Genomic DNA, 21,840 nt, shown 5'->3' on the forward strand with positions numbered 1-21,840 from the left:
GACATGCCAACTTTCAGAGGCCTGGGCAGGAGAAAGAAGCAGCAAAGAAGCATCCAGTGGCAGACCATCGAGTGAGCAGGATGTAAGAAAAGAAGCAAATCAAAGTGGTGTGTCTAAGGCCAAGTGACAGCTGTTTAAAATGGAGGGGTTGATTAGTGGCATAAAAACCTCTTGAAAGGTCAGAGAAGAGGAGGAAGGGGGCTGACTGCTGGATCTAGTCACATCGAGAGGACTGGAGACCTCAAAAAGAGATGTTTCATGGATATGGGTGGGGACACTGGAGAAGAGATGAATACCTCATTGGGGTTAGTTCTAGAAATTGTGAAAAAAGAATTGGAACAGAAAATATAGATGTCTGCATTCAGAGTTTTGCTGTGAAGCAAGTCAGATCAGTTAAGTAGAGGGGAATGTTTTTATTTTGTATTGTTTTATTTTGGAGAAGGGAGACGTTTTAGCATGTTTTCCTAATATAAGTTGTGTGTGGAGAAAATTCAGTGAAGATGTAGAAGAGAGAATTGTAAGAGGGGGAAAATAGCCTTTCATAGGCAAGTGGAAATAGGAGCTAACACATATCTGGAGAGTTCAGAGAGATCACAGACAGTTCATTCATAGGATAAGGATGGCCAGGGAGGCCAAGTGGGAAAAGATATGATATTTGGGGTATGTGGAAATCATCCTTTGATGCTTCTATTTTTTCAGCACTGCAAGCTTTTAGGAATGAGCTGAGGAAGAGAGAGAATGTCCTATAAGAGAAGTATGAGTGGAACAGAAAAACCCAGCAAGATGACCAGGTGGCCCTAACTCTAGACCATCTTGAAATTAACATTCAGAGAGTAAAACTGAGTTTATGTTGGGCATATCATAAGCACATTTGAGTAGAGATAAAGCACTGAGAAATGTGTTAAAATAATAAGGGAAAGGGCATCTGAGACTGTTTTCTAGAATCATGGTCTGTAATATTGACCTTTAATATGTGACCTTCGTCTCCTGTGCTCAATAAAGCAAAATCAAGCAGGATATTCACTGAGTGAAGCTGTAAATATATCTTGCTGTTCAGTTCGAATGGCACCTTCTTTAATCTCAGTTAATTATTCTGAAAGAACACCCAAAGGAAATCAGGAAGCATATTCTTGGAGTGCTCCTGGAACTTGTCAGTCGAGAATCTAGATGGGAGTTTAATTGAATGACGATGCAAGTTTCCCTGTGAATGCAAAGTCTCAGTTAAATCTTGTTAAGTTGGACTGTGATGAGATCATGTGCCAGATACTCCCAGGCTGATGATGATAAGACTGTTCATGGACATACCAGTGAGTCTGACCACACATTTAAGAAAATATATTGAAGGACAAGCATAAGCTCTCAGAAAATCTGACGGGGAGTAATTCTACTCAGAATAGGGACTAAAATCATACACACAGTGAAAATGAAAGTTACTCAGTCATGTCCGACTCTTTGCCACCCCATGGACTATACAGTTCATGGAACTCTCCAGGCCGGAATACTGGAGTGGGTAGCCTTTCCCTTTTCCAGGGGATCTTCCCCACTCAGAGATCGAACCCAGGTCTCCCGCATTGCAGGCAGATTCTTTACCAGCTGAGCCACCAGGGAAGCCAAAGAATACTGGAGTGGGTAGCCTATCCCTTCTCCAGCGGATCTTCCCGACCCAGGAATCGAATGGGATCTCCTGCATTGCAGGCAGATTCTTCACCAGCTGAGCTATCATGGTAATGGATAATATTAATTAACAGTAACATGAGCGCAAGAGTGTATTATGCCCCAAGTGGTCACCTAGATGCTTTACATATTCATTTATATAATCCTCAATACAACTTTTTGAGGTGTGACTGATCATTAATATCACTGTATGGACAAGGAGTCTAAGACACAAAGGGATGAATAATTTGCTCAAGGTCATGCAGCTGTTGAGTAGAAGTATCAAGATTTAACCCAGGTTCTGTAGCTCCAGAGACCATCTCTTTTCACTGTCTCTAAATGGTAACAGCAATAAAAATTCAAATGGCATTCCTGGAGGCAGAATTGGATGAAATTATTTGAAAGTTAACCTGGAATAACATGCATGGAAAAATGATGCGGAAATGACTGTGGAGGGAGAAGAGTAATTACGGGAGATTCTTGTTGTAAATATTAAAATGTATTTTAAAGTTGCATTTAATGTATTTACTTGCCCAACAAAAGTTTATTGACCACCTACTCTTTGTCTGGCTCAGTTCTAGGTACCAGTGACATAGTAGTAATAAGAGCAGACCAAAGTCCCTATTCTCATGAAGCTTAAATTTTTGTTGATGGAGACAGACAAAGAAAGAAACAATTAAATTCATGACTGTCCAGTGGTGATACATTCTTCTGAAGAAAAATACAGCAGAAATAGAAGTAGGGAAGGGTAAGCTTTCTAAATCTTGGGATCAGGAAAGAACTCATGGTGAAATAACACTTGAAAAAAAAAAAAACAAAACCCAAAAGAAGGGGGAGAGCAGACCATGAGGATACCTGGGAGAATGGCATTCTAGCAGAGAGGACAGCAAGTACTAAGGACCGGGGCAGGAGGATGCTTGTCATATTTGTGAAGTGGCAAGGAAGCCAAGGTGGCTGGAATGATGAGAGGGTAAAGTGACAGAAGATAACGTCAGAGGGATCGTGGCAGGAGAAGATTCTTGCGGGGAGCTTGCTTTTAACTCTGACTAGAAAACATGACTTGGTCTGATTTACACACACTGTAAAATGATCATTTGGCTGCTGTGTTGAGAAAAGGATTAACGACTCTTCCCCAAAGAAGAAGAGTGAATTTCTGGTAGACGGATGACACCGTGGGTCCACGTTTCCTGAATGGATATGCCTAATGGCATAAACGGCAACAGGCACTGGAGATGGAGACTCTACATGGAACCCAAAACTAAGACTAAGGAGTAAAACAGTTCTGGAAACGAGTGGGAAATGCCACTGGCGTGTGGAGCAGGACTGAGAGAAACCTCACGAGGCGCAGAGTGTTTCCTCCGCCCTATTACCTGGGCAGTTGACCTACCACTCCCTAAAGTCACTTTCCTTCTTTTTTTTTGTTTAAATTTCACTCATCTTTGGCTGTGCTGGGTCTTCACTGCGGCCCAGGCTCTCTCTAGCTGCGGTGAGCGGGGGCTACTCTTCGTTGCGGTGCGTGCGCTTCTCATCGCGGCGGCTTCTCTTGTTTTGGAGCATGGGCTCTAGGTAATCAGGCTTCAGTAGTTGTAGCTCTTGGGCTGGAGAGTATGGGTTCAGCTGTGGCCCACGGGTTTAGCGGCCCCGCAGCATGTGGAATCTTCCCAGACCAGGGATCGGAGCCATGTCTCTTGTCCTGGCAGGCAGATTCCTAACCATTGGACCACCAGGGAAGTCACCTAATGTCACTTTCTGAGAAAGCCAGAGTACTTTTCCATCCACAACCCCACCCAGCTCTTCCAGCTGAGGCATCAACCCTTGAAATCATAGTGGAGGAGATGGCCTTCTGGGAGACGCAGGACCCACAAGTTAAGTTACAATGATGGCCAGTGGAGACGGGAATTCGACAGGGAATGGTAGGGATTGTGATGTCTGGGTATTATACCAACCCACAGATACAGATGTTCCCAGATGTTGGGAAGCATCTCGTATGGTGGAGCTAGCGTGAGATAAGAACATTTGGGTGTGGAGCTGAGCTGGGACAACCCACCAGCAGGTTAGCAAGGGAATATTCAGCCACGACCCCTGTGACAAAGAACAGACGTGAAACTTGTCTGCTTATCAGCACCCAGTCTGTACAGACCCAGCCTCATTCAGGAGCAGGAAAGGGAAAAAGATCCATTTGACATCTATGACAAAATGATGAGTGAAGTGGCTAATAAGAAATAGTTGAACAGTTTGTGGGTTCCATTAAAAATTTTGCATCCTGGAAAAAGTGTATACAAAGTTTGTCGCTGAATTTCCACAAACACAGTTGGAGTCATCACAGCACAGATATCATCAAATAGATTAGCTCTTCACAAATAATCTTTACAAATACTATCACAAAGAAGGAATGACTAAACAGCAAATTTGATCTTCTTTTCATCAATTTACAGTATCCAAGTATTATAAACTACCAAGGACAATTTTAGATATTTCCTAAAGCACTGACTTATCACTTAACATATTGACAACACTGTTTCCTATGAATGAATCAAAAGTATACCTAATTGTCTACTTGAGTTTTATGCTTTAAAACTCTAAGAAGATGCCTCAGTCATTGTAATGTGGGTCAAACCGACAATTCCACAGTAAGCCTAGACACACAAACTTCAGTACATCAACTGTTTAAATCAACAGGAACTATAAAGATGCTAATTTTTAGTAACACTTATTTTCAATAGTAACCACAAGTGAAGTTAGAATTTTTATTTTTAAATTTTGATGATTTTTTAAGAAAAAAGCTTTCATTCTTTGAGTTTTATAGCCCTTGCAAATGCCGAACTCATAAATGAAAAACAACTAATTCTGGGCAAGTAAGTATTCTCCAAAGGTTGATTTTTGACTAGCTACCTTTTAGGAGGAATAATGACAGAAGTATATAAAATAAATTATAAAAGGTAATAATTATTAGTTAATAATTTAATAACAATTTCAGAGGACTAATGTGAAAAAGTTGGCTTAAAGCTCAACATTCAGAAAACTAAGATCATGGCATCTGGTCCCATCACTTCAATGCAAATAGATGGGGAAACAGTGTCAGACTTTATTTTTTTGGGGTCCCAAATCACTGCAGATGGTGATTGCAGCCATGAAATTAAAAGACGCTTGCTCCTTGGAAGGAAAGTTATGACCAACCCAGATAGTATATTAAAAAGCAGAGACATTACTTTGCCAACAAAGGTCCATCTAGTCAAGGCTATGGTTTCTCCAGTGGTCATGTATGGATGTGAGAGTTGGACTGTGAAGAAAGCTGAGCGCTGAAAAATTGATGTTTTTGAACTGTGGTGTTGGAGAAGACTCTTGAGAGTCCCTTGGACTGCAAGGAGATCCAACCAGTCCATTCTAAAGGAGATCAGTTCTGGGTGTTCGTTGGAAGGACTGATGCTGAAGCTGAAACTCCAATATTTTGGCCACCTCATGTGAAGAGCTGACTCATGGAGAAGACCCTGATGCTGGGAGGGATTGGGGGCAGGAGGAGAACGGGATGACAGAGGATGAGGCGGCTGGATGGCATCACCAACTAGATGGACATGAGTTTGAGTAAACTCCGAGAGTTGGCGATGGACAGGGAGGCCTGGTGTGCTGCAATTCATGGGTCGCAAAGAGTCGGACACGACTGAGTGACTGAACTGAACTGAACGATAGGGACAGCTTGACATCAATGTTACTTTAACACAGTAGTCTAAAATTTTTTTTTAAAAGTCTTTACTGAATTTGTTACAACACTGCTTCTGTTTTTTGTTTGTTTTCTTTTTTCTTTTTTTGTTTTGAATTTTTGGCCAAGAGGCATGTGAGATCTTAGCTCCCCAACCAGGGATCATACCCACACTCCCCGCATTGGAAGGCCAAGTCTCAACAACTAGACCACTGGGGAAGTTCCTAAAATCTTAAAAAGTATATATCTCAAAGGAAAAAATGCTACTCAGTTTATCACTGAGAAAAAAAGAAGCCTTCTGATTCTTTCTGTGTAAATTATCCATCTTCAACTAAGCACTTCTAAAATGCTTTTCTCTAATAAGCCATTTTTTATGCTTTGCATACATATTTAACCTGAAAATTTTAAACAGATATAAAAACAGGATAATGGAAATAGAATGCTGTATTTATTTAAAAGATTGATGGGAAAAGAGAGCAGAGGTCTTCTGATCAATGGCCTGGCACCCTGTAAAAGGTACACAAATTGCACATCTTGATTTCCTTTTAGGAAACCAACGATTACCTTTTAATCTGTGGCTCCTCACAATGGAAATTTCCAAAAAAAACAAAACAAAAAAGAAAGAACAGTGCTGATCACAGTGTCATTCAAATGTCTCTGTCGAAACACCAAAGTAATTGAGTTATCTCTTAGATTTCCCTACAGGATATTCTAATCAGCACAGAAGCGTTTCCTTCATTTGTTGTTGTCAACAAGGACAATGAGATTCTTACAGTCGTGTTTGTTGTCTTATTGCTTGACAACAAATTGTATTTGCTGTTTTATGGCCTCAGAGTAAAAATATGTAATTGATTACTCAGGATCAATCTGTTACAAAACTGGCTTTGGGATAATGAAGGATTAGTAAATCATTATAGAAACCTTATTGATTAATCAAGTTTATAATCTCCGTGCCCCCCAGGTCCCTTTTCTTCCTCAAAAGAACCTCCTCTTCCCCCTGTGAAACTTGAGTGACTGGAGCAAAGCTGTCCCCACCCTCAGCTCAAGGCAGGAGACTGTCTTTGTTGTTAAGTAGCTAAGTAGTGTCTAACCCTTTTGTGACCCCATGGACTGTAGCCTGCCAGGCTCCTCTGTCCATGGGGTTTCCCAAGCAAGAATATTGGAGTGGGCTGCCATTTTTTTTTCCAGGGGATCTTCCCGACCCAGGGATCAAACCCATGTCTCCTGCGTTGGCAGGCGGATTCTTTACCACTGAGCCACCAGGGAAGCCCATGGCATGAGATAATAGTAACCAAAGATAAAATAATAGGAATGAAGAAAGGATGACCATCTCTTTGACCAGAGATGTTCCACTGTCCACAGTCAAGCTCATCAAGATTTGTTGGACTCTTCAGCTAAGTTGACCAAATCAGTGGAGTTTTTATTCCATGGTGATAGGAGAGGGCCTTTCTCTGTGTCTTTCTCTGATTCTCTATCTTCAGGCAAGGTAAGAACAAGAAATCAAGTCACCTTAGTTACTGCTAGTGCTTAGGTCAGGAAGGAAGCTGGCTTGAGGACAAAGCTACATCAGAAACGGTCTTAACCTTCCCTTGCCTGAACCCTCTCTATCTTCCATATGTAGGAATGCTTCTTTATGATGAAAGCCAGTTTTGTTTGGGGTTTCCTGCAGCTTGCAGCATGAAACATCCTAACTCATTCACAGAGTCTGTATTGAGGAATCAAAATTTTCTGTACAGACAAATGATTTTAAGTTTAATTTCCTTAAGTTCTTTCAGGGTTGTCATCTGTCCCTGTTGAACCTGTTCTGGATTCCAAAGAGCTACTGTTTCAGACATTCAGCTCTGAGATCAAGGTTAAGGAGTCTGAAAGCCAGGTGAGGGGAAGCTGTCAGTCTTCAGAAGTCAGCCATATTTAAAGGACACATACTTCTGTTCTCTATGTCTGTGAGTCTGTTCCTGTTTTGTATATAGATTCCTTTGCTTTTTTTTTCAAGACTCTATATATGTAAGTGATATCATATAGTGTTTGTTTCTCTCTAACTGCCATTTAGCAGAAGAGGGAGGAAGAAGGACAAATTAGGAGGATATCATTAATAGATACAAACTACTATACATAAAATAGACAAGCAACAGGGATTTACTATAAAGCAGAGAGTCATATTCAGCATTTTGTAAAACCTATAATAGAAAGTAATTTTCAAAAAAAAGAAAAAACCTGAATCAATGCTCTATACCTGAAACTAGTGCAATATTATAAATCAACTATACTTCAAATTAAAAAAATTGGAAAAAATACATATACACTTCTCCTTTCAAACAAAAGACAAAAAAAGAGTTTTAGTTAAAATACTATCTAGTCTGTTTCATAAAAATAATACAAAAAAATAATAATGATGACACCAATATTCACTGAGTGCTCACAGTGCTATGAATTTTATGTGTGTTATCTTTCTTTGTTGTTGTTATTCAGTCACTAAGGCATGTCTGACTCTTTGTGATACTATGACTGCAGCATGCCAGGCTCCTCTGTCCTCCATTATCTCCCAGAGTTTGCACAAATTCCTGTCCATTGAGTTAGTGATGCTCTCTAACCATCTCATTCTCTGACGCCCCCTTCTCCTTTTGCCTTCAATCTTTCCTAGCATCATTATCTTTCTTAAGAGCAATGTTAGGAAATAGAGGCCCAGAGTTAGGTTACTAAGTGGCCCAAAGTCACAAAACCAGTAAGCTCAATATCTGGAAATTCAGTCATTTTTAAAAAAATTTTTAGGGACCCAAGGCCTATGTCAGGTAGGCCAATACATATCCTCTCAAAGTTACTTGTAAGGAAAGTACTGATCCTTACTTATTTGTAAGGAAAGTACCGTGTGACAGACATGGTCAGTGGCTCCTGTGATTTACACCCCCAACTCTATCCCCATTCTAGACTGAAGGCTGCAGAGATAAGAACTGCTGGCAGGAGGAGTCAGCCGGTTTCAGCTCTTTGTTCTCACAGACCTTTGTTCTCCTACCTGACCTGGAGTGAGGAGATTTTCTGGCTATCTCAGCCAAAAGGACCTTGAGCAGAAGTCATCAGGAGCCCTAGTAGGTCAGGTTCCTTCAAGGACAAACATCTCCAGACGTGAGATGGATCAATATGACGCTGCCTACCTTGGGCATGCAGACGACCAGGTGCCCTGTGGTCTGAGACCTTTTAGCAAAACTGCTGTCAGGTTTGACTTCTGCAGGGAGGACGAGCTGAAACGGCTGGGAGTAGACAGGAGGCGTGGGCAGTGAGTGCATGTTACATCTGGGAGTTCCTTTAAGAGGCGTTTTCGTTACAGACTTAAAATTCACCAATCGTTAAAAAAAAATCTGATTAGACTTATTAGGAAAAAAATAATATATGGGGCTATACTCCATAGGCACAAATTATTTTATCAATTTTAATGAGAGGTCTAAAGAACAATTATCAGTCACAAATCATGATTGGTCCAATTATGATAACATGGCTGATAAAGCATTTATAGATAAAACTTCCTATCATAAAATATCAACATATTTCCATTTTTAAAGTCTTTAGGCTAACTCACATGAATACTTAGAATCAGCAAAACATACTATTTCAAAAATGATAAAATTACAGTAGGAAAGGCTACCCACTTCAGTATTGTGGCCTGGAGAATTCCATGAACTGTATAGTCCGTGGGGTTGCAAAGAGCTGGACACGACTGAGTGACTTTCACTTTCATGAATGAAATCATTAACAATTTTAAATGCATATAATATTGAAATATAATTTTAAGCACAGGCTACCCATATAGACCATCTTATCAGGTCTGGGAAAACTCTAACTAAATAGATACAGGTTAAAAATACTAATTTTATCAAGGTACACCATGGTCAGCAACCGTTTCTGCTAAATACCCTCCTGTTGTAAAATCGTGTGTCTAAAAAAAAAAATAGCACTGACTGAGTTTCTCTTTTTCTATTTTAAAACGGCTTAAAAATTTTTTTTGAGGCAAGTTAGTTTGGTCTTAGGCTGAGTTCTGCAATAGTAACAGCCTATAGGGTCACACTTACCTTTCCCTTGACCATCACTCGCACGTAAGTTGGCTGTACGTCAACATCGATTAAAGAGGTGTCCATATACCTTCAAAATTCAACAACCAAGTCTTGTAATTTTTCAAAGACATTAAGTTTAAAGAACAGCAAATACAAAGTTGCACTTATGGGGCCATTTTAACTGAAGAAAGTTCACAGTTTCCATGATACACAGGTCTTAGAATATCCATCTTAAATCAATCCCCAAATCTCATGGGAAATCCAATATATCAGCAATTTCATTTTTAGACCCACAAGTACACTTGGCATTGATTGCCCCTCACCCCAAAATATCTGTGGCCTGAAATACCAGAGGTTCGCAGAAAACGGCTTGCCATGCTCTTTCATGAATATTTTATTTTAAGCCCCTAAGACCGATGTGAATAGCCAGGGATGCTGAATCCACTAAGCTCCTGCTCCTCGGGGCTCTGTTCTGTTCTGTTTCCCCAGCAGTTGTGCCGCTGCCCTTATACGACCATCCTGGAAGGCCGGTTCACCTTCTCCCCCGTGAGGTGTGTCCTTCCCAGAAAGCCCAGCACCCCACCTCCCCCCTAACCATGACAGTGACCCCAGGATCGAGGGGCCATTGTTTTCGACTCCACAAGTCGGGGAAAGGTTTAGATTCCACACCACTCATTCAAATGAGAAGTCTGGCCAAATGATTATTTTTATACAAGTCAAAATACTGATTGTGAATGTTTGATAACATGGCAATAACTCAAAAATCACAAACGTTAAGTAAGGCAGGTAGGACAAATACAGGGTGACAGGCTCAGACTCTGACCACACAGACTTGTGAGGTCCCCCTTCTCCCTCCTGCTTGATTATCTTGGAGCACATGCCTTAATCTTTCTAAGCCTCTGTAGTCTCACCTGTAAAATGAGGATAGAAATAGCACCTGTTTCCTAAGATTGCTACGTGTATTTTATCACAGTTAAAAAATGCAATGTTGGGCCTGGGCCTAAGGGGTCACATTCTGACTTCTGCAATTACTGTGTCTACTTTGACAAGACTCACCCCCCAACCCACCTTGGGTAATTCCAGGATAACAATCCCTCCCAGGTCACTGGATTACTGAGAGGTTAAATAAGACAGAGCATGTAGCAAAATCCCTCAAAAAGGGAAGTGCCTTTATTACAGTGTCTGTAAATGTCCACTGACTGCATCATCAGCAATCATTCATTCATTCAGTTCTGTTATTACTGAGATCCTAACAGGTGTCAGGCACTGTTTTAGGTGCTGGAGATAGAAACACAGGGAAACAAACACAAGTTTCTGCCTCAACTGCACATTTTTGAAAATACAAGGATATTTAGAGTTTGTCAGGTGGAAATCAAGAAGCAGGACAAGGTGGAAGGAAGTGCTGGGACAAGGCAGATGCTGGTCTAGACTGGATGGTCGGCGTACACAGAAAGGCCTCTGATAAGGTGACATCTGAAAGGAGGTCTGAAGGCATGAGGACACCTAAGGTGACAGTGATATAAGCAGTGGGAGAGAGGTGTGTGGGCAAAGGTCCTGGGCTGTCAGACCTGGGAGTGACACAGACAGAGGGAGGCGCCTGGACAAAGGTCTTGGGACTAATGGGCTAAAGGGCTGGAGAAGCAGAAACACCATGCATGTGGATCCTGAATATAAAGCTGGATAGAGGGAGTGAGCCAGAACCTCCTGGCGTCTTCGAGGACTGAGGCACACGTAAAGACGTGTGTCTTTAAGTGACTGTAGCAAGGAGGGGTGGAAGGTGACCCGGGCTGGTGGAGCGAGTGTCACAGCCAGGGAGAGCTGGGGTGGGGTGGGCGGGGGGACAGCAGCAGTCAGGATGCAGGGACGAGGGGCGGGAAGGGAGTGGGGTGGGTGAAACCAGCCAGGACTCAGGACGCGATAAAGAGGCTGCTGTTCATGTTTCAGAACTCAAGAGCCTGTGACTGAGAAGGAAAACAGAAAGAAACGCCATCCAATAAACACATGATAAAATGTCTTTACCTATACACGGCCAAGTCCAGGACGATCTGGTTACGCTTTTCATCATCTTTCAAAGTGAAGTCAAGTCTAAGGAATAATCCATTTAGGGGGGAAAAAAAAGGATGTCTTTAGCAATACTTGATAGATAACTCCATCCCAATATTAAAAGGAAATTTACTAATAACTATATCCTCATCTTCAACGACACACTTATTTTGGTGACTGGTCAATAAAACATCTGAGAGTTTAACAATTTCAATAGAAACCTACAACATATTTAAAAATTATTTCTGTTTACATGGTTTCCATATGAGAATCTTAAACTAGATACAAAAAATTAGCATCAGTGCAGAGACAGAGACATCTGGTGGTTAAAGTTTTCTTTTCCCTCTTCATTCGGGTTTGCTAGAAGCAAACTGAAATGCAGAATTATTGCTGGAGGACCACATGTTGCATTTGCTTGCCATTATCCAGCACATGATTCCTCCGTTTTTAAACAGTCTTGTCTTCTTTTTTCTTCTTTCATCGGCGACCCTTCCATTGCCCCAGAAATGCTGCCTGTGACCCATCACCTCCATTTTATAGAAGAAGAAACAAAGGCTCAGCGAGGGCTGACGTAACCGGGAAAGAGGTCACATGAGTCTGGGAGGCAGGATCTCAAAGCCCCAAGTCTTTTAGCTGGACGTGAGGTTGAGTCCTAGGTGTAATTTCCATACCGCCAATGCACTGTTCAGAACTACCTGGTCAATTTCATTCTGAGTACTGCACTTATCCACTTATCGTAATATTCTCTAAAGTACATAACTCACCGATGTTAAAGAATGCAGGGTAAATTGTTTGGGAAGATGTACCACTAGCCCTAGACTTGCTGCCGGCAGGGGTCTGCTCCTGGCGGTCGCTCTCACTACTTCCAGCAGCCCTGACGGGGGCGGGACTCCTTCGGTGCACAGATGACCCATGCATTTCTGATCTTCTCTCTGGGACTTTTATTATAGGTGTTTTCCCGTCTGCCTTGATTGCTTATTGCTCCATTTCCCAGCCGCCAACTTAAACTCTCCCTTCATGTATCTCTCGGAAGGTAATTTCAGAGAGGTTTTCTGTATAGCCCATGGGGTCAGTCACAGAGTCAGACACGACTGAGCGACTTTCACTTTTTCTACGGCAGAAACTGTATACACACTCCCCACTGTCTGCTCCCACTTAACTCATGGTAACAGGACCCCTGATTTGAGTGATGAATACGCCTCTGCAGGGTGAAGACCACATTCTCCAGCCTCCCTGGCTGCTGGGTGAGAGCATGTGCTTCAGTTCTGAAGGAAAACGTTCATCTTTCTAGGAGCTTTCCTTAAGAGGGGGACTGAGTGCCCTATCCCCGCTTTTCCCCGCTCTCTTCCGCTGAGTAGAAGAGGTGGGAGGTGGCCAAGAGATGACCATGGAGAGCACTCAACGACATACTGCAACTGTCCAGGGAAGAGGAGGCTGATGTCCTCCAAGCGGGCGGCGAGGGGGTGAATGAGAAGGGGTGGGATCCTGGCAATTCTGGAGGAAGAGCTCGTGGGCTCCCTGATAACATGAGGGAGAAAGGATGGAGGATGAACCTGAGGTATTGCTCTTGACACCCAGTGGATGCTCACTCCTAAGTCAGAGGATGCCGACGGGCTTGCAGGCTGATGGGAAGTGGTCGTGGGTGTGGAAGCGAGGACGTCTGCTCTAGTCAGGACCAGCTCACGTCCACACAGGGTCTCAAGCAGCGAACTGAATACACAAGTCCCGAGCTCGGGAAAGAGATCAGCTCTGCTTGTGAGGAAGGAAAAAGTCTTTCCAGCCATGGAGTTTGGTGAGATCTCTAGAGGGTGGATGTGGAAAGAGAAGACAGCTGAGGAGTTGACCCCAGAGCATTTAGGAGACAAGACAGAAAGGAGCCCGCAAAGCAGAGGACGATGAGAAGGTAGGAGGGTCAAAGAATCAGGAGCAAGGGGAAGACGGCGCTTCGAGAAGCAAAGTAATGATCACTTGGGTCAAATGTGTTACATCGAGCACATGGCTGAGATTTGAAAAGATGTGACTGAATATAGAAATGTTGTAAATGCAGAATATAAAAATGATGGGACTGAAGAAGTTTCAGTGGTCTTACGAGGGGCACACAGAGCCCAAAGGGTTTCCTTCAAGCCCTGCTGTAGGTTGAAGAGGGACTGTCTCCCCACTAGATTTTTAAGTTCCTTGTAGGCAGAAATCTGTCATATTCACTTCTGCATCCCCAGGGCTTAGTATCATGTATTCATGCCTGCTGGATAAAGAAGATGTGTGTGTGTGTGTGTGTGTGTGTGGTGGGGTTGGGGTGAGATTACAAAGTTGATCATAAACACCACTAGAATTAGGCAAGCACAGGCAAGTCAGACACACCACCAATGAGCTATGTGACCTTGTGTGAGTCATCCACCTCTCAGTTCAGCTTTCGGACCTATGAAGAAGAAATATCACCTGTCACATATGACTGCTGTGAAGATGAGTTAACGACACCCAAGAGTGATCAGGACCGTACCACCTCTATCATGGTAATGGCACAACAATGAAATGGTCAAAGTAGACATTTTGAGTAATGAAATGAAGCCAGCAAGATTGAGTTCACAGGCTTGTTGATCTATTTTGACTACAAAAGGCCTTCTCTGCCTGCTTTCTAGTTTTAATTTTAAAATAGTTAGATACTGCTATGGGCTTCTCCAATATTTTGGCCACCTGACGCGAAGAGTCCACTCATTAGGAAAGACCCTAATGCCGGGAAAGATTGAAGGCAAAAGGAGAAGGGGGCGGCAGAAGATGAGATGGTTAGACAGCATCACCTACGCAAGGGAGGTGAATTTCAGCAAACTCTGGGAGACAGTGGAGGACAGAGGAGCTTGGCGGGCTATAGTCTATGGGGTCACAAAGACATGGACATGACTGAGTGACTAAACAACAACAAAAGATGCTATTATACATGAAGATTTCTAGTTGAAATATTTTTCCCTCTCATCAACTCTGTTGAGCAATTTAATTTCTTGTCTTAGCTCTAAAAAGTTCTGGAGATGAGTTCCAGAGTATGAAGTAGGTATACAGGTGATCAATATTCTCAGCTAGCTTGTTCATGGCAGAGTTTTAAAAATTAAGAAAAAAAAAAAAATTAAGAAACACAACAATGGAGCACTTGAAATTTTCGGGGAAAAAAACTGTATGTGGTCCAAAGTTTCAGGGGATATAGAAATAACTAAGATTTCCTTATGTCTAGATCACTTTTTGTATGCCAAGAGAATGAAACGTAACATTATGTACTTGAAAACATAACGACGCTCTGCATTTAAATACGTACAAAATGACATTCTCATTAGGCCCTTCTGGTTTGCTAAGAGTGTTCGGATATCTGGGCAAACGTGTCCTTGAAGCCATGGTATGACCAACGCCACACGTTTTGAGTCTTCAAGTCTCCACCTGATCCCACTTACTTGGGTTCATTCACGTTCAGGGCTCTCCCGTCCTCAGTGACCAACATCCTTGGCGGCTTCACTTTCTTCTTCTTTTCACTTAGTATTGGGGGTGGGTGGGAACAAGGGGCAGAGGAGAGGAAAAAAAATACACAAAGATAATATACAAGCAATTAATGTGTGAGACAGTTTCAGAAAAATTAATGGCGTATTTGTGAATACATCAATTCACTGTGATGAGGTCCATGGCTGGGAGCTGACAATTGAGCCAGATTTCTGTGTGATTATACCCATATCTGTAAAGCGAAAATGTGACCAAGACAATTTGCCAGATCATTCGAATGGGGGAGAAAACTCCTTTTCATGAAATAGCCATGAATGTTTAAATGAGTCTATTTTATGCATGATTTACTCAGCTAACTATCAATTCTCCATTTGTATATACAGCTTCTACTTTAGCTAAAATTACAGTTTTTAAAATGCCAAACAGAATCTATTTTATAGAAATAAAAATACCAGTACATAAAGATCTATGTGAAAGGATGCCTATCACAGCATCATCTGCAATGGCAAGACGCTGGAACCATTGTGAATGTCCATCAATGGAGGAATAATTGGACTGACTGTGGTACATTCACACTATGAGACATTTTGCATCTATTAAAAAAAAAAATGTGTTCACTCTTTACTACCAGTCTAAAAAGTTACAGAAAAGTGTTGATGATGATTTAGTGAGAACAAACATATAAAATATAAGTCCATTTTTGTTCTTAAAAAAGATCCCCAATCCCACATTTGCAGAAATCATTCATATGATTGTAGAGGTGGGCTGGACCCAAGCCTGCTAACTAACTCTCATTACCATAAAGGGTAGAGACAGGAGGAAGGTGAATGGAGTAAAGAGGAAAAACTCATGGAATAACATGAAAGAAAATGTAGGATGCAAATTATATTTATTTAAAACACTTGCAAAAAATACATAAAAACTTTAAAAAGGCATATATGGACAAGTTCTAGAAGATCAGATGGACAGATGTGTTAAAATGACAGAACTACAGGCAATTCTTTGTCTTATACTTCTATTGTTCTTTTAATATAGATTTTGTGTCAGTTAACTTTATTTTGTAATAGAAATTTATTCACATTTTTCTGCATCTGTAACTGGGTTGCCAGGTCCAATTAAGTTCATGTTTACATGAACTACATTGTTCTCCATAGTGAAGTGAAAGTTGCTCAGTCGTGTCTGTGACCCCATGTCGTGTCTGTGAATCCTTGTGACCCCATGGACTGTATGTAGTCCATTGAATTCTCCAGGCCAGAATACTGGAGTGGGTAGCCCTTCTCTTCTCCAGGAGATCTTCCCAACCTAGGGATCGAACCCAGGTCTCCTGCATTGCAGGCGGATTCTTTACCAACTGAGCTATCAGGGAAGCCCTTGTTCTCCATGACCCGGGACAATTAAGGGCTGCTGCTGCTGCTGCTGCTAAGTTGCCTCAGTCGTGTCCGACTCTGTGCGACCCCATAGACGGCAGCCCACCAGGCTGCCCCGTCCCTGGGATTCTCCAGGCAAGAACACTGGAGTGGGTTGCCATTTCTTTCTCCAATGCATGAAAGTGAAAAGTGAAAGGGAAGTCGCTCCGTCGTGTCCGACTCTTAGCGACCCCATGGACTGCAGCCCACCAGGCTCCTCCGTCCATGGGATTTTCCAGGCAAGAGTACTGGAGTGGGGTGCCATTGCCTTCTCCAACTATTAAGGGCAAACATCTCAGAAAGTCATTAGATGGGGTAGACACAGCACCTGAACTGAATGACTTGGAGGACTGGTATCTCTAAACCAGACCATACTATTTGACACGTTTAAAGTTGTTAAAAAGCAAGGGACATACAAACAGAACTGCCATATGACCCAGCAATCCCACTCCTGGGCATACACACTGAGGAAACCAGATCTGAAAGAGACATGTGCACCCCAATGTTCATCACAGCACTGTTTATAATAGCCAGGACATGGAAGCAACCTAGATGCCCATCAGCAGATGAATGGATAAGGAAGCTGTGGTACATATACACCATGGAATATTACTCAGCCATTAAAAAGAATTCATTTGAATCAGTCCTAATGAGATGGATGAAACTGGAGCCCCTTATACAGAGTGAAGTAAGCCAGAAAGATAAAGAACATTACAGCATACTAACACATATATATGGAATTTAGAAAGATGGTAACGATAACCCTATATGCAAAACAGAAAAAGAGACACAGAAATACAGAACAGACTTTTGAACTCTGTGGGAGAATGTGAGGGTGGGATATTTCAAAAGAACAGCATGTATACTATCTATGGTGAAACAGATCACCAGCCCAGGTGGGATGCATGAGACAAGTGCTCGGGCCTGGTGCACTGGGAAGACCCAGAGGAATCGGGTGGAGAGGGAGGTGGGAGGGGGTATCGGGATGGGGAATACATGTAAATCTATGGCTGATTCATATCAATGTATGACAAAACCCACTGAAATGTTGTGAAGTAATTAGCCTCCAACTAATAAAAAAAAAATAAATAAAGTAAGTTTGAGCAGAAAAAAAAAAAAAAAACTCTACCTAAAATGCCATGATTCACAACAACCTTCTTTAGGTAGTCTACTATTAATAAATGTTAGTAGATACATGTCAACAAAAAGCTGAAATTAAGAAAAGCAAAGTCTGTGTGTGACAGCTAGCACAGATTTAACACAGATGATGGATAAAACAATGTGCAATCGAAAATATATTCTATCACTCTTGATGATAGGAAAAAATGGAATACCTTAATCTTTCTTGGTCTCTCCGTTGTTTTTCCATATGTCTCAGAGTTTCCAATCTAGATTCAGGAGTATACAAAGAGGGCTTATTCCAGAATTCCAGGTCATCTTCTCTGTCATCTAATTTCTTTTCCTTACATTGCCCTTCTTGTATTTCTGGTGCCTGGATATAGTCTTTACTCTCTTCAGAAGATGGGCTAGGGACAAACACAGGACACATAAAGACCAATAATGGACATCTGAGTCTCATCCTGAACTCTGCCCCTGAAATACCTTGTGTGTTTTTTTTTTTCAATATATTATTTTCTTAGCTTTGAATAAAAAAATGTGTCTGAGAGAAAGCCTATCTGAGCCAAGTTGGAGAAATTAGTGCCACGGCACTGGAATAGGCCCACCTTACCCACCACCAGGAATGCTGCAGTGATCAGATTCAACGGCTCAGAGACTGGGATGATATGAGTCATCTGGGGAGCTTCACACACAGTACGGATCTCTAGGCTCCCACCAGTCTATCCAGTCAGTTTGGAGGGGTGCCTAGGACCATTGCTTTACAATGTCATGGGAGGTTCTGATGGTCAGAGACCGGTGGGCCTTGGTAACCAACCCACTCTCAGTCCTGCACCCTTCAATTCCATCCTTCACACTGCTGCCAGAGGAGTCTTTCTAAAAAATTTGATCATGTCTTCCGGGTTCTTTAGGGGTTTCCCTGGTGGCTCAGACAGTATAGAATCTGCCTGCAATGTGGGAGACCTGGGTTCGATCCCTGGGTTGGGAAGATCCCCTGGAGGAGGGCATGGCAACCCACTCCAGTATTCTTGCCTGGAGAATTCCCGTGGACAGAGGAGCCTGGCTCAAAGAGTCAGACATGACTGAGTGACTAAGCATGTTCCAGATTCTTTAATGATTCTCTATCTCTAAAATTCTTCAGTGGGCCCATGGTATGGACTCTATTTACTCCATTTTTCATGGCTGACTTTGGGTTTTGTAGCTTTATATGGTATGGGCTTCCTTGGTGTCTTAGTGGTAAAGAATCCGCCTGCCAATGCAGGAGACACAGGTTTGATCCCTGGGTTGGGAAGATCCCCTGGAGAAAGAAATGGCAACTCACTCCAGTATTCTTGCCTGGGAAATCCCATGGACAGAAGAGCCTGGTGGGCTACAGTTCATGGGGTTCAAAGAGTCAGATGCAATTGAGTGACTAAACAACATCAATATGGGAATGCTCTTTTTTTCATTCATGTTTTATGGACTATCAGAGAATTAAATGAGTCTCCATAGGGCATCAAATAAATTATTCTATGACGGTCAACATTCATTCAGCAAGGATTCAGCTAATATTTATTGAATGTCTTTCTGTGTGTCAGGCACCAGATAGGAGACCGTTCCAGCAGAGAGAAGAGACAGGAGACTGTTCTAGCAGAGAGAAAGGACATTCGAGCAGTACACAACGGGTATAGGCTCTCGCCCCTCACCTCGCCCTAGAATTTGCACTGTTACAAAATGATATCAAATGAAAACATCGACAGGAAGCCTTTAGTACCAGGATGGCAAATAGTGAGTACTCATTAATTGTTAGATTTTGTTGTTGTTCTTGTTACTGAAATGAGATAACACAAAACGCTCATTTAGTTGACCTTCAAATAAGATGCTTTTTAAAAGGACAGACCAAAAATATGAAATTTAAAGAGTACAAACAGAATATACAGTAAAATTCTGCTGAAACACCCTATGTATTATAAAATGCAGCCAGACAGTTTAATAAGCGAAATAGTGCAAATTACTGAAAATAAATGCTTGCCATATAGCCATGGTTCTTTATGGTACTGAGAAAAAAGGGCATCTATAATATTCTACAAGATTTTAGTTAACCATCACTGAAATCATTACTTTCATTCTCATTAAAAAATTTTGTTTGGCAAACAGACTCACAGACACAGAAAACAAACTTATGGTAACCAGAGTGGAAAGGTGGGGCAGGGGATAAATTAGGAGTTCATGATTAACATATACACACTATTATATATAACACAGATCAACAAGGACCTACTGTGTAGCACAGGGAACCATATTCAATATGTGGTAATAACCTCTAATGGAAAAGAATCTGAAAAGGAATATATATACATATATATATATATAAAATTGAATCACTCTGCTGTATACCTAAAACTAACACAACATTGTAAATCTGCTATACTTCAATTAAAAAATCAAAAATAAAATATGGACAAGGTGAGTTTATTCTAGAAATACAAGGATGGTTTAATTTTAAAAAAATCTCTCAATGTTAATTCAACACATCAACAGAAAAATATGCTTATCTCAATAGACACAGAAAAAGCATTTAACAAAAATCTAGTATCCATGATGATAAAAGCTTTTCATCAACTTGGAATAAAAGGAAACTAACTCGACTCTTCAAAAGCCTCACAGGACTCACTATACTTAATGATGACGAATGGGGAACATTCTTCTAAAAGTCAGGAACAAGATACAGATAACCATTCTTACTGCTGCTATTCCACTCCATACTGGAGGCTTAGCAGGTACCATAAAAAAAATAAATAAAAAAAAGCAGAGGTAGAACGATTGGAAATTTTTTTCAAGTTACTATTTATTTTTTAAAAATGTGTTTTTCTACATAGAAAATACAGGATGATCTACAGACTAACTACTGCATCTTCTTAAAAAGTTCAGCAAGATTGCATGCATGCTAAGTTGATTCAGTTGTGTCCAACTCTGTGTGACCCTGCAGACTGTAGCCTTTCAGGCTCCTCTGTCCATGGGATTCTCCAGGCAAGAATACTGGAGTTGGTAGCTGTTCCCTTCTCCAGGGGATCTTCTGACCCAGGGACCGAATTTGCACCTCTTATGCCTCCTGTGTTAGCAGGCGGATTCTTTACCCCTAGTGCCACCAAGATTTCTTAATACTATTTGTCCCTATATCCATCAGAAAGACCCAATAACAAATCTATCTTTAAAATCCCATTCTACAAGATACTTATAAATAAATCTAATAAGAAATAGCGTAAAACCTTTATAGAGAAAATTATGAACTTACTGAAGGACTCCGAAGGTCTAAATAAAGAGAGCTATTCCAAAATTCAGCAAGGAAAGAATCAATGTCCTGAAGATGTCAACTTTCCCCTTATGAACATATAAATTCAATGCAATTTCAATCAAAACTATACTAGGAATATGGGGGAAGTTTGAATGCCTGACTCTCAAATTCTCACAGAAGAGTAAAAAGAGACAAGAAGAATCGAGATGATTTTGAAACAGGAAAGTATCTCCCAGCAAAAATCAAGATTTATAGAAATTAAAACCATGTGGTAGTATTCCCATGGAAGAATCTAGGGAGCCCAGAAATGGGCCCATGAATCACGAAAGGAGGGAATATAATATGGGAGAAGAATGGCACTTTAATTAATGGGGCTGAAGCAGACAATCCTGTGGGGGGAATGACTAGCACCCTACCCCACACTGTTGTCAAAAGTTAACCCCAGGATAGATAGATATGATACTGGGGTATTGAAAATTTTCATAAATAAGATCAAAATGTATAAAATAAATTTAGCTACATTAATATGTCTAAATTCTAGAAAACAAAAGCACTTATCAAAATTAAAGACAAGTCACAGACAGACTGCAAGAAGGTATTTGCAAACCTCATAACCACTAAAGAATCTGCATCTAGAATATAAAAGAGCTATAAATTAGTAAGAAAAAACCTTACAACTTATTTAAGATAGGTGGAAGTCTTGAACAGAAGAAATCTAAATAGCTAATAAACATAAGAAGACATTTAAGATACTGAAACTTACTTTTAACTCTAGAAATGCAAATTAAAATATGAGATGCTATTTAACAACCAACGTGATTGGCCAATGTTTTAAAAACCACATTATCTACTGTTGACAAAAGATCAGGAACACTCCAACACTGCTGATACAGGAGTTTAAGTTAGTACACTTTAAAAAACAATTGGGCAATGCATACAAAGTTGAAAAGATGTTTATAATTAATATGCAGCAATGTCACTGCTGAATATATACTACAGAAACTTCCGTACTTGCACAAGGAGACGTGTGCACCATTGTGTGAAAAAACGAGAAATGGAAAACCACTTACACAGCCACCCAGAGAGGAATAGCTGCATCAGGGCTGATCTCCAGCTGACCCTCCTCCTGCC

At 41.2% G+C, this 21,840-nt stretch overlaps 1 protein-coding gene across 11 annotated transcripts in view; it reads right to left on the bottom strand.

The window, feature by feature from the left end:
* The window catches only part of DNAAF11 (dynein axonemal assembly factor 11), a 71,509-nt gene that overhangs the window by 17,280 nt on the left and 32,389 nt on the right, over positions 1-21,840 (bottom strand). For 8 of the 11 annotated variants that reach the window (XM_043483957.1, XM_043483956.1, XM_043483955.1 and 5 more), the window contains exons 6-10: positions 17,654-17,845; positions 14,871-14,948; positions 11,413-11,478; positions 9,412-9,481; positions 8,500-8,595 (exon numbers count right to left, since the gene is read on the bottom strand). In XM_043483957.1, coding sequence (XP_043339892.1) covers positions 8,500-8,595; positions 9,412-9,481; positions 11,413-11,478; positions 14,871-14,948; positions 17,654-17,845 — 502 coding nt within the window. Of the gene's footprint in view, positions 1-1,636; positions 3,917-5,569; positions 5,858-8,499; positions 8,596-9,411; positions 9,482-11,412; positions 11,479-14,870; positions 14,949-17,653; positions 17,846-21,840 lie in introns of those variants that run through there. The other 3 variants (XM_043483962.1, XM_043483959.1, XM_043483958.1) reach the window with 3 other exon arrangements.

This window comes from Cervus canadensis, chromosome 12, assembly GCF_019320065.1.
Source record: "Cervus canadensis isolate Bull #8, Minnesota chromosome 12, ASM1932006v1, whole genome shotgun sequence".
Classification (NCBI taxonomy): Eukaryota; Metazoa; Chordata; class Mammalia; order Artiodactyla; family Cervidae; genus Cervus; species Cervus canadensis.